General features: G+C 39.9%; 1 protein-coding gene across 1 annotated transcript; it reads left to right on the top strand.

The window, feature by feature from the left end:
- Positions 1-3252: 3252 nt before the first annotated feature.
- On the top strand, positions 3253-13437 carry LOC115426917 (cytoplasmic polyadenylation element-binding protein 4-like). The gene is given in 13 exon segments (XM_030145180.1): positions 3253-3377; positions 4310-5435; positions 5554-5652; positions 6493-6583; positions 7855-7905; positions 8331-8354; positions 8729-8763; positions 8766-8904; positions 9150-9239; positions 9344-9462; positions 9554-9668; positions 10132-10313; positions 10451-13437. Coding segments are annotated over 12 exon segments (2244 nt in total). The 5' UTR covers positions 3253-3377; positions 4310-4364; the 3' UTR covers positions 10679-13437.
- Positions 13438-13808: the final 371 nt, after the last annotated feature.

Below are 13808 nucleotides of genomic sequence, written 5' to 3'. Positions count from 1 at the left end.
TTATTCGTTCAGGGAATGAGCCAAAGCAATTGTAGAAAAACTATAAAAGCAGGAAACATTGTGGGAGCAGGTGCAACTATTGAATTTAATGGGTGTTTCTCAGTTATATGTGACTGAAGGCTTTTTAAAGCTTATGAATACTTGTTTAGGGCATCTGATGGCACATGTATTCACATTTAGAAGCAAAGGAAAGTAACATGCACCCACATAATTCAGAAAGACAGATGAGTGATTTTCTAATGATTTGTGCCTTGTTTCATCTTAAAAGCTTGACAAATGGCAATGGTTTTGAAGAATTCTAAGAATACTCTCTACTAGAAATATCTCCTGTCATCTGCAGATTGAGAATAGAATTAATCTTAATGGTTAATTGTTTTTACTTTCCAAATCACACACAGGCGATAGTCACACCAACAAATAACCCTTTATATATGGGAAACACATTAAGTATTTATAGAAAAATATACAATATTTGCTCCACACACAAAGACAAACTACATGTTGACACTTAATAGCATGCTCATACAGTCACCTTCACATTGTTTGTATCAAATTAAAGTCAGGAAGCAAATGAATAAGGTAACAGAGCATGAAGCATTATATTCACTGGGTTACACTGTGGCTGAAAAATTATGCTGTGTCACTCTGCTTTTCACAACAATACATTATGTCCGAGATGGATGACCTCTTGGCCAAACAATGAACAGCTGGCTGGACCTGAAATCTCCCAGCTTACATGGTTGGTATGGCAACTGAGCATTATCAATATGGAGGCGGCAGGCATCACATCTGAGAGGAGGCTGAGCAGCACAAAGAGTCTGTGCCTCTGAGAAGAGAAACCTGAGATAGTTTGCTGTGGGTGCTCTGTGAACGTGTGCTCTGCGCTCCAGTGTGAACTAATGAATTAATGACCGGGTGCCTAAGTTCCATGGATGAATCATTTAGGACCTGTCCAAGGTGAGTGGGTGCATCCCACTTCTATTTCTTGTTGGGCTTCAGAGGATCAATGGCCTGCTTTCTGAGGATAAGCTCCTAAAGTTGGTATAGCAACACAGCAAAAAAGGGGTGTCTAAAAACAAACTAAAAACAGGAACGCTGAGGAAAAGCTACTCAAAACAAGTGAAATATCTGTCCATGCAGCAAGATAATTCCGCTTGACAAGATTTCTTGAATTAAGATTGTTAAATCTAGAAATAAGCATGTCTACACATGTATGAACACTTAAAATAAGAATTAACTCTTTAAACTCTTCTAAATCTAAGTTTATTTTATTTTTATTTTTTTATCTTGGTAAGAACCAAATAATTTGCAGTGAACAACTGTAAAATACACCATCCTGTGTATTTAACAATAATGTCACTGTACATAATATCAGCGGAACCTTTGCAGCAAAACTGTTTCAGAGGGGAAAATAGACTGTGCTGCTCTGAGGAAGAAAATGCTGACACAACTCATTGTTCTTGTGTTACTGTCAACCTCAAAAAGTATATAGCAACACAGAAGATGGTGGATTCTAGCACACCTTCAAACACACAACTATAAACAGACTAACAGGGTTTACTGAGAGAATGTCGTTTTTTATAATTGCTCACTCAGTGCAAATACTATGCAGAAAATACCAAACTGGGCGAACAGTGTTTTATGTTAAAAACAGAAACCAGGACCTCGACGCATGCTGTGGTCTTGTAAAACCACTCCAACAGGCCCTGCAACACATGGGAGCGGCATGGAGTGATGAGTGCCTTTACTACAAAATACAAGTAAAGGGTGGGAATGGCTTGGGGACTAGAACTATGTTAACAAAACAAACTCAAAGGAGAAGTACATAATATTCTAATAAACGGCTTTCAGGCATTCACGGTTATTTAGATTGACAAGCTTTTTCAGGTGCTTCTGCTTTTTGAGTAAAAGCAAAAATACACTTAAAATGAATTTTAATTGACTGCATTTAAATGTTGTTGTTTTTTCTTTTCTTTTTTTCTTTTTTACAAAAGTGTGGCGTATTTGTAACCGTTACATTGTAATCATTAAATTGTTTTTGTTTTAAACTTTATGTGAACATCTGCTCAAGCTTTCAAAGACAGAAACAGCACTGATTTGATCACTGATTTGATCATTTACAATAGGGGTGGCAATCATGAAACAGCACTATTATAATACACTGTCCCTGAAAACAATAGCACCATGATATGATTATACTGCAGCACCTGATGCAAGATAATCATCCATAACATATCATGATTTCTGTGTGCCTTAAGAAGAAAATAAATACCCTTTAAAGGCAGGAATGTTTTATGTATTCAATACAATGTCGTGACCTCTATCAACAAAGATAAAAAACACTTTCACTTGTGTTTTGTGTAATAGTAGAACAGGAGAACCTATCTTCAATATTAGTAAATGATCACACTAATCACACTGTGTCAGCTTCAGCATAATGAGACACTGGATTGTACTGAGGGGGAACACACAGCAGCTGTTGTGGAGAACACAGGTAGACATTAGACAGAGGCAATAATACCATATAAGGATATCTGTATCCACATAAGACATGATATGATGGTATGAGTGGAGCAAAGCTCAGATCTAAGCAAAGTAAAATTAATCAAGCTTTCAAGCTGGATTGTGTGCTGAAAATAGCAGCAGCTTATTTTAATGAGATTGCAGTGCAATAGTAATTTACTGTTGGCTCAGGTTAGCAGTCAATCAAAGGGAGTCACATTCTATCTATCTATCTATCTATCTATCTATCTATCTATCTATCTATCTATCTATCTATCTATCTATCTATCTATCTATCTATCTACTGCACAATCTCTGACATCTACTTTACTCTGACGCAGATGGAAAAAGAAATGTGTTTAGCCAAATCATCTCACCTGCATTCCTTTTGCATTTTACATTTGGCTTGGAAGTCTTTCCTTACATTATATACAGTTCTCTTGTTCTAATATCTATCTTTTTGTCTTGTTTAATGGATTAGACAGAAATAAGATATTTCCTCGGATCATTAATTTACTTTCCTTTCAACTCCTCCCATTTATTTAAAAGCATCCTTATTTGGGAGGAGAACATCTACAGAGCAAGTGCATTCATTGAGAAGGAGTGCTGTGGGCGTAATGCACACCACAACCAACCAATCAGCTGTTAGATTTTGGTGGGAGTGGGCGGGGTTTTAGAGGGAAATCCTGACAGTCAGTGGCTGGTGGTAGATGATGGGGGCGGGGTTTATAGACGGAAGTGTCTCCCGACTGGCCCAGCTGTCATCTAGAAGAGAGGGGAGACCATTTACACCGGCTGCCTAGGAAATGCAGAAAAAGGAAAAACGCTAAAATATGGCAACATCAAAACGATAAGGTCATGACGCCGAACTGAAGGTAGCTATGGCCGACGCAACACGAAATACTCCGTTTGTCGACGCGCCGAAGCGGGTGGCAGGATTGCGTCGGGTTATTTCGAGATGTAAAAATGATGACAAGGATTGGTAGGCTGTGTGACATTGAACATACAGGACGCCAAACAGACGAGGTCGTTTAAAGAGCCATACACCATTTCCAACTTGTCATGTCCTGGAAAATTCCGCCGTCCTTCGCTGATAGCAGAGCCGTGTAGGTAGATAGAAAATCGAGGGACGTTGTAGCCGTTGAGTGCGTTTATTGCCTCCCACCTGGTTTGCAAATATGCTACAACGTCTCTGCGGTTATCGGCTATTATCCTAGCCTAGCAGCTTGGGGAAGGGAACTACCCTAGATTCAGAACAGACAGGAGACGTCATCAACATTTTCCTGTATTTAAATGGTTGCGTATGAGGAGGTCATTGCTGAAAAGAGAAGATTAATCGGTAGGTGTCGATGCTGTATGCGACCGCGGCGCTCGAGCGTTTACAGATAGACTGTAACGCGCAAACGTACTTGATTATTGACTGTTGCTCTGTGCATGACTAATAGGGCACATGGAAGGTGGCGGAGCAGCTGTTAGCTTGCTGCTAGCTGCGTAACGACCTTTGGAGACGTCAGCTTTACCAGCCCAAGCTGTTAGCTGCCTGCGTTGGTTAGGTTGGGTGTTTTCCGTGGTTGCCTGCCTGCTACCCGAGTGTTATATTTCATCCAGGCCTCCCATGGCTTGGCGAGTCAATGATTTAATCTCACTGATTGCATCACAAGACCAGGGAGGGTGCAGCCCAGGCGCATTTACTGCATTTGACGAGGCTTTTTTTTTTCTCTCCAAGAGGCCAAATCAACTTGAGGTGTAACATCCTTATGTTTTCTGTCACTTTTTCCTTTTCCCTCCCCCCACACCACACTTTAGGGATAAAGAAGACGGTGAAAGCCAAAAGTCAACTGAAGATTTACTGGGTGTCCTAAATGGGGGACTACGGGTTTGGAGTTCTGGTGAAGAACAGCAGTGGTAACAAATCTGCTTTTCCTGTAAGGATCCCTCCTCACCTCCAACCCCAGCACCCTCACCACCCTTCAAACCCCCCAAGCCCCCCTTCCTTCGTAAATAACACCTGCTCCACCAATGGGGGCAGTGCTTGGCTGTTCCCTGCCGTAGCTCAACACAGTAACATGCAAGATGAGATTCTGGAGTCAGACAAGTCCAAGGCCTTGGACCTCCAGGACATGCAAGAGAAGTCTCAGGTCCAGGCCCAGCCTCAGACGCTCTCTCCTGGACAGCAGGAGACCGGTGGAGGCCTAGGGGAGCTCGAAGGAGCTCTACCTGAAGAGGGCTCATTGGAGAAGGGTTCTTTAGAGAGCAGCGGTGGGAAGGAGAAGCTAAGGATGGAGTCCCCAGTGCTAAGTGGGTTTGACTACCAGGACAGCTTGGGAATGGTTACAAGCTGTGCACAATCCACCTCCTCCTCCTCCTCACTGACCAGCTTCAACAACTGGTCCCCTGCAGTCCCATCCACCCAGTCTCCAGTGGTCGGAGAGGATGTCGGTGGGTTCTTTGGCCCCGCTGGCTCCAACGCTAACGGACCTCCTCTGCTGTTCCAGAACTTCTCCCACCATGCCGGGCCTGGTTTTGGGGGAGGTGGCAGTTTCTCCCCACAGATAGGACCAGTCTCCCAACATCATCCTGCTCCACCAACACCTCATCCCCAACACTACCACCCCCATGGTCAAGGGGTCCCACAGCAGCACCGGCGCTCGCCAGCTAGCCCCCATCCACCTCAACCATCGTTTCCTCCTCATCCCCATCGCACTGGAGCGTTTACCCAGCTGCCCCACCTTGCTCCTGCACAGAGCAAACCCCCTTCACCCTGGGGAAGCTATCAGAGTCCCTCCACTCCTACATCCACCTCCTGGAGCCCCGGTGGTTATGGTGGCTGGGGTGGCACACAGGGTGTTCGGGAGTACAGGAGAGGTGTAGGTGGAGGGATGACGGGCCTTAACTCCATCTCTCCACTGAAGAAGTCCTTTCCTAATAACCAGGTACATGAGATTGCGATAAGTCAGTAAGCACTAATAAATGAAAACTGGTATTTGTATCGCTTTTTATGTAATATATTTCATAAGGATAATTAAATAAAACATATCCAATTGCCTCCAGGTCCCATCTCAGAAGTTCCCCAGAAACAGCTCTGGTTTCAGTCACAAAGGCTGGGTGGAGGACAGTATGAGCCGTAATGACAGTGTCTACCCTTTCCAGGTAAGTACATCACATAGTTAAAACAGATTAATTCACAAGAAAATGTTTGACAGAGAAATATATCTAAAAAGACTGAGATTAACATGATTAACACTAACTGCAAAACAGCAATAGGCTTGGACTTAGGTCCCTCAGGACTACAAATTGTATATATGTCTTGTCTATCCTCAAGGAACAAATGACATTAATCCTGTTAAACACATTTCTTTGTGTCCAATGCAGCAAACAAGCCATTCAGCACAACAGGATATGTGACAGCTAAACAAACTGAATGGATGAATTGAATTTTATTGTGTTCGCTCATGTCTGAGGTCTTATCTAGATCATTTAGTGGAAGCAGAGCAGCCTTATCATCTGCACTGATCACATGGCCTTGCTCTTGTCCTGATTTGAGAAGTCTTGTGCCTTGTACAGCTTTGCATGCTCTAAGCCCACGTAGATGCACTGTGATGCGGCGTTACTCGTGTCATTTATGTCTCATTGCAGCTTATCTTGTTTGGATTAGTTTGAAAAGTGAATATTATCAGTTCACTTCTAGCCTCTCAATTAACAGTTTGTGTCAGATTTATTTTTTAGGATAAATAGCAGGTTTTCTTATCTTATGCTGTCGCATAGAATGGAATGATGTGGTTTGATTGCAGAGATATGCAGGTGGTTTAACTCTGCTCCATTTTCTGTTTACAGTGCTTTCCTCTGGAGTCTCTGCGGGGATATTCTCTGCAGTTTTTAATAGCTATTAGCATTATAGAAAACTATGTCAGGCCTCTTGCAGCTTTGGCTGCTTTAGATGGTGATGTGGGAAGTGAGGAGGCTAATTGTTGTCTTCCTTTCTTTCAGCAGGAGAGAACACGGTCCTTTGATGGTTTCAGTATGCACTCTCTTGAGAACTCTCTGATTGACATTATGAGGGCTGAACAGGATTCCTTGAAAGGTTGGTTCCCACACTAACAATAGTGAGGAGGGGGATAGGTTTTCTCACTGCTGGCTGTATATAAATAACACCATTTGATGCGTGCCTTTGACAGCAACTGGTGTATATTTAGATTCTTGCACTGTTTATATTGTTCAGCATAATTTCTGAGTAACTGTGCTCAAATATTAAAAGTTATGTGTATTTAAAAGGAGTTGACAAAACAATAGATATGCTACAAATATCAAAATATGTTGTTGATCAGGTGTACACTAACTTATTTCAATGATAGCGAGCAGTCACTCATTATGATTTGTAGAATGTTTGTCTTTTCACTTGGTAAGTGCCACCAATGGAAACCTGAGTGGTGGTATTGATATCATCAAATTCCTCTTAGGCTCTGTTGGTTGGCACTCATTTGTCTCCCTTGGTTAAAGCAATGTGAATTTAATTTCAGAATGCTGGGAGTGTTGAACCTCAATACTTAATTAGTACAGACCTAAAACAAGTCCATGGTGGAGATTAATGAAGATGGGAAGAAACAAAGAAAGTCCATTCAGATCTATGATTTTGTGTTTAACTGTTGTGACCAGAGAGCCTCTTATTCATGACTTTCCTTCTTCTTCTAAGGCTGACCATATTTAGTCAACATTTTGGCATTTCTCAAATTAATACAATAAAACATAAATAAAGAAATGCTGTATTTTATAAAGTAGAATTGCATCAGTGCTTGTGTACAACCATTTCAAAGTATTATCTGCCTTGTACACACACTGAAAATTAATTAGGTGTATAAATGTGTCATCTGTCTTGCATTACTACTCATTTCTGTCTCATTCTTTGTTACTCGTGCAAATGATCACCTGCGATAATTTTGAGGAGATTCTTTGATCTGAGCTCTCACATTAATAACACATTTCAGTTCAGTTTTGTTATAAACTGAACAGGAATATTTTTTTTTTTCCATCACAGCTAGCCTTCTCCTTATAGTAATTCAGTCCAGCTGACGCATGTCCCCTTTCTTTTGGAAACTTCTCCTTGATGTTTTACAGTCTACAGTCATTTTTCAAAGGATTTTTTTCCCAGTTGACTCTTCTTATTAATGAAGCTGCCTTGAAAATTCAACAGCTTACAAACATGTCAGATATATCACAAAGTTTTGGCTGTATTCATACAGCTTGTATATGCAGTAATTCAGTAACCTGCTTTCCAGTGGAAGTACACTCAGACAGTATTGGTTTTGTTATTTCATGACATTGTGTTCTAAGGTCTTTCCTGTTTTTGTCATGTAGGTCGCTATAGCTTCTCTCACCAGGGTGGAGATGGACCTCTACCTATGAATGGTATGTAAGTGATATGTATACACAGTGCTGTAGCAGAGGTCAGGGCTTGAAATTAATGCCTGATAAATGCAGATTAAAATAAAACATTTAGCAAAAGTTAGTAATGACAGCATGTCAGAATTTAGATAAATAATACATTTAATTCTGAATGACTCTGTGTGTCTCCTTAATATATACTATAGTTGATGGAACAAGGTTATTTAAAATACAGATCATGGATATCACTGAAGTAAAATTTGATGGATTTATACTATTTTGTATAATTAAAAACTATTCTGGTTGGTGGAAAATTGTTGCTACACTGAAAATGTATGAGCCATTATTGGCAGTAAGCCAGAGAATTAATTTCAAGCCACGACATTGTTGTACACTTTGACTCTATCACATGTTTTCCATTTCAAGAGTGTTTTGTGTTTTACATGCAGCAAGAAGTTATGGCAGAAGACGAGGTAAAACCTGTGAATGTGTCTTGATGTTGTTTACAAAGCAGCAATGACCCTTGAGACATGATTTTCTAGTTTCGTCTCTGTCTGTCTGTGTGATTGTTAAGTGTCAGTGGTTATTTGTGCCTTTTAATGTTGTGAGGGTTTGAGCTCTTCTTCTGCAGGCCCTTTTAGGTTGCTTTCTAAGAGCTACATGTAATTCTTTTAATATTTGTTTTCCCTGCACTATATCATCAAAAACAAAAATCATGGCTGATTTTTCTTGTAATTGTGCATAATGGTTACACATGATCCTCTAGTGCAGTCAGTGTAGTACAGTAAAATTCTTGTGTAACTTAAGATGAGGACAACCACTATCATTCAGATCTTCTTCCCCCCAGGTCATTCTTCTCTGTTCCCCATGGAGGATGAGCGCTCTTTTGGGAAGATGAATCAGGTGACCAGGGACTTGCTGGTCTGGGATCAGCCCACTGTTTTCCCCACCTCAATGGTGAACGTGTGGAGCGATATTCTCGTAAAGTGTTCGTTGGAGGGCTGCCACCGGACATAGATGAAGGTAAAGACCACATAAAGATACAGAGGATATTTCTAGTTTACTCATCTGCATTGTAGAGCGTAAGTGAAAAACGCAAATGTATGATTTTTTTGTGTTGAAAATCTCAATACATTAGATCAGTTTGCAGCACTGTGTAATTTACACTAAGTACACACTTAATGTAAGCTGCTCTTGAATTTTCCAATTTGTGTTGAATTCCCCAAACAGTAGCATCAATTACTAATGACTTTACTTCATTTTTTCAGATGAAATTACTGCCAGTTTCCGTCGATTTGGTCACTTATTTGTAGACTGGCCTCACAAGGCAGAGAGCAAGTCCTATTTTCCACCAAAAGGTGAGCGTAAGCTGTATATTTCAGAATTCAGGCATTGTAATGTTATTACAGGATCGTGAGGAATATATCCTTGTCTGTGCTTATTGTGTTATCTACTTTTGAAGGTTATGCGTTCCTGCTGTTCCAAGATGAGAGCTCAGTTCAGGCTCTGATTGATGCCTGCATTCAAGAGGACGGCAAGCTTTACCTATGCGTCTCCAGCCCCACTATCAAAGACAAGCCTGTGAGTATCCGGTTTATTGATTAACTGACTAAGCCACGGCAAATGATATTGAGACAGATGGGTGATTTTTGTATTTTCTCATCTTTTGCAGGTCCAAATCAGGCCCTGGAACCTTAATGACAGCGACTTTGTGATGGATGGCTCTCAGCCATTGGATCCTAGGAAGACTATTTTTGTAGGAGGTGTCCCTCGTCCCTTGCGTGCAGGTGAGCCGGCTGCAGTTCACATGTCACTGTAATTACTGAGCTTATTGAGATTTTAGTGGCACTCTTAATGGCATCAGCTAACCCTTCATCTGTTGTGGCGCAATAGAGAATTAGAGCCACCAACTGTTTATGTCGACACTTTAATCATCTGTTGGTATCCGTCATCATAAATTCCTTTGTAAAATTCAATAATAACCTTTTAATAGCCCTGTGCAGCTTTTAATTGTAAAACTTAAAATGCAAAAGGAAATGTTTTTTTAATCATATATTTATTTCTTCCTCAGTGTATAAATAAACTTTTGAGTAGCTTATACTATAGCAGTGGCAAAAATGCACAGAAAAAGATGAGTTATTAATGGAAATTACTTATAAAAAATGACCACAGACGTTAGGTGAAGGTGTTTCTATGAGTCAGACCTGTGTTGATCCTTCCATTGTTCATTATTTTGTATTGTCTTTGTAGTGGAGCTTGCTATGATCATGGACCGACTGTACGGCGGAGTGTGTTACGCTGGGATCGATACAGACCCTGAGCTCAAGTATCCGAAAGGCGCAGGACGAGTGGCCTTCTCCAATCAGCAGAGCTACATTGCAGCCATCAGTGCCCGATTTGTTCAACTGCAGCACGGGGAGATTGATAAACGGGTGAGTTGGTTGGATGTGTGATAAACAGTCAGGTTGTCGTCTGCTGTCTGTACTAGCTGTTGCATGACTGTTGCTCTCCTTCCCTACCTCCATTTTAACTTTCCTTTTCTGCCGTCCATTTCCTCTCTCCTCTTCAGGTGGAAGTGAAGCCATATGTCCTGGACGACCAGCTGTGTGATGAGTGCCAGGGCACCCGCTGTGGGGGGAAGTTCGCTCCTTTCTTCTGCGCCAATGTGACCTGTTTGCAGTACTACTGCGAGTACTGCTGGGCAGCGATCCACTCTCGGGCTGGCCGTGAATTTCACAAGCCGCTGGTGAAGGAGGGAGGGGACCGACCACGACACATCTCCTTCCGCTGGAACTAAGGCGAGGGTGGGAGACAACGCAGGATTGGGGAGGGACTGAGAGACAAGGGTATTTAGGGATTGGGTACGGGACATGATGTGAAAAAATGCACTTTTCTTTTAAGTTTAAACAAATTAATAATTTATTTTTTAGTTTTCTTTTTTAATTGGGCCTTCTAAAAGAAGTAAATGTTAAGAAGAGAGTGAAATCCCATTTATGTTTTGACTTTAAGTGTGCATGAGCATATGGATGCATTAGATTTGGATTTAGATGTTTTCTGACTTGACTGTACTTTCTTTTCATGTTAGCTGGCAAAGCTGCTTACATTTGTTGTCAAGAGTAACATAAAATTTAAGTGAGGTTCATCATACCTAAAATCAGTATACTAACTAGTTGAGTTAAGAAGGGGCATTTTCTTATTTTTGCTTGCAGGATTAGAAAACAACTGTACCATTTACCAAAGGTTGAAGTGCAAATGGTTCGGGCAAAACGGAGGAGGATCATTTGAGATGGTCGAAGTAATGAGTTTTGTAAGCAGCTCAGTGTATAGCATCTGGCCACGTCACTAAATAAAATCTCCCCTCAGTCAGCACATATGTTTAGATTACTGGCTTGAGTTTTTAGGTCTTGGTTTAAAAGTCGACACTTTGTAACCAGAAAGGGCAAACCAAAGATTGGCCTAAAACACATCATCAGAAACAGATGTTGATCTGAGGGTTGTCATGTCAACAGTGTGGCCTCTTGTCATAATGCGGAGGAAGGCTGGAGTAGTCAGGAGTTTTGGTTTGTGGATTTCAGCTTAAAAAAACAAAAACAACAAAAAAAGACGCAGCCCTCAGGGTTCAGGTATTGGCAGTAGTATTTGTTCACTTTATATTGTCAGGGATATTAGCACTGGAAGCTAACATGCTAATGTAGTACAAACTAATGGGAATGCACAGTCCAGTTTCCCTGAGCTGTCCTCATGGTGTACCACTGCACGCTCTACCATGACTGGAGCTTCTATCACAAGTGTTGTGGTTGGATATGGTAGTAGCTAGAATTTGCTGTCACAGAGATAAAGATATTATTTTATACATGGCCTGCTGATTTTTGTACAGTGTTTTATAGCTGATTATTTTGTCATGAACATATATACATTTATTATGCACTACTTTTCTAAATATTTTTTTCAATAGTCATTTTAGGCACATTTTTCACAGATGGGAGAACTCCTTTTGCAATACCTCATTTTTTTCACTTGGTGAAAAATAATTTTGTACCTTTGTTACTAAGAGATCTGCATTTATGGTAAACTTAATTTAAAAAAAAAAGAAAATGAATGATATTAATATAATTTTCAATTAGCTTTTATATATTTAAGTGCTGGTAAATCTGAAACATGTCTGGTGCATTGGTGTGATTCTGTAGATTAAAAAAAAAGGCTATTATTAGCCAGTCATATATGGATTCTCCTCTGTCCTAATAAACATAATTACAGGATCCTAAGGCATGACAAGACCTTTCTAAACTGATTTTTTGATAGTCTTGAAAATATATTCTGATATTTTGCTCCTAGGTGTAGTCGATAAGAATATCAGTAGGGTAAATGTTTTGGCTTTGGTCAATGTGAAATCTTCCCTTCTATCACCGGAGTGGATATCAGCTGTTTGAATATTTAGATCCTCTTTCTTGGATTGCCTGTAAGTTCTACTTATTCTTGGCATGCATAATGTAATACAGAAATAACATGGCTAGTGTTAATGCAGGACCTAATGTAATGCACTAGATCTCCTTTTTCCTTATCAACTTTCTTTTCCTTCTCTCTTTGAGATCACCTCTCTTGTAGCCTCTCTTTACATGATGGAGTCTGCCTTCCTCACACAGACATGATGTTTATGCAATTTACACAGTGACAACACTTTGGATGCGTTTTTGTAATGTAGAGGACACTCAGTAGGACATAGGTGAAGAGACTTGATCACTTGACCCCCTTTGTGATGTGGCATGCTTTGGGACATAACCTGAATGTGATTTAATGTTGCAAGTTAACTTTGAGCCATTATGTGCAATACTTATTGTTTCCGGAAACAAGTCTCTGCAGTGTACGTCATTTAATCCCTATAAACCATGCAGTCATTTACACATCATTTGTTTCCTATTGTTCATGCTGATGTCTGCAGGAAAAAAAAAACAACTAATTTATACCTGAATTTATTTTTAAACATTAGTTTTGTGCTTATTTACTTATTTTGCTACTACCATGCTACTGTGATTGAAAACATTGTATATACTAGGTCGATAATGTATTTAGCATTTGCTATATTTTCAATTGAAATGTATACCTATCATTTTGATCAGATTTTTGTTATATTTTTTGGGGTGATGTGTTAAACTCGTTGATGTGTCTAGTTTTTCTAATTGCTGTATTGTGCTCCACATTTTCAGATGAAAAGATTATGTCTGTTAGTATTACTTGATTGCAAAATTTCAATAGTTTTTAATTGTATGCTGGGAAGGTTATATTTATTAACTTTTTTTTTTTTTTTTACCCGATATTATTTGATTTTTATTCAGTCATTTCACATTTATACGTAAGTTCCAATTTTTATATTTTCTTCCTGATTAATTTACGCGACAATACAGACGTCAGTTTTTATAGTTGGTTTGTAGTATTGAAGTAAAACAAAGATCTAATGTCATTTATTCATTTGCTGCCAACTGTTTGTATCTGTATGCATACATTTGAAGTATTTGTAATGTGAGATGTTGAATGAATAAAACAGCTGTGAGGAAGAATTATCTGCCTTATGTTTTGCTTTGCTTTTGTGTCTTTGGTATTTTCAGAAAAACTTGTGATGCCTATAAAACGATCAGCCAAAACAGTCTGACCACTGACAGGAGAAGTGGAAATAATATTATTTCATTACAATGGCACCTTTCACTTGTTGGGTATTTTAGGCAGGAAGTGAATATTTAGTTCTCAAAGCTGATGTGTTGGAAGCAACAAAATGAACAGTATAAGTACCTGAGTGACTTTGACCAGGTCCATATCGTAATGGTGACGATTGGGTCAGAGTATCTCCACAACTGCAGGTCTTGTTGATTGTTCCTGGTCTGCAGTGATTAGTACAGACCGTTAATGGACTAAGGAAGGACATCCCAATCTCA

Source organism: Sphaeramia orbicularis, chromosome 10 (genome assembly GCF_902148855.1).
Source record: "Sphaeramia orbicularis chromosome 10, fSphaOr1.1, whole genome shotgun sequence".
Lineage (NCBI taxonomy): Eukaryota > Metazoa > Chordata > Actinopteri > Kurtiformes > Apogonidae > Sphaeramia > Sphaeramia orbicularis.
Note: the sequence above shows the minus strand (reverse complement) of the source record. Positions and strands in the feature narration are given on the sequence as shown.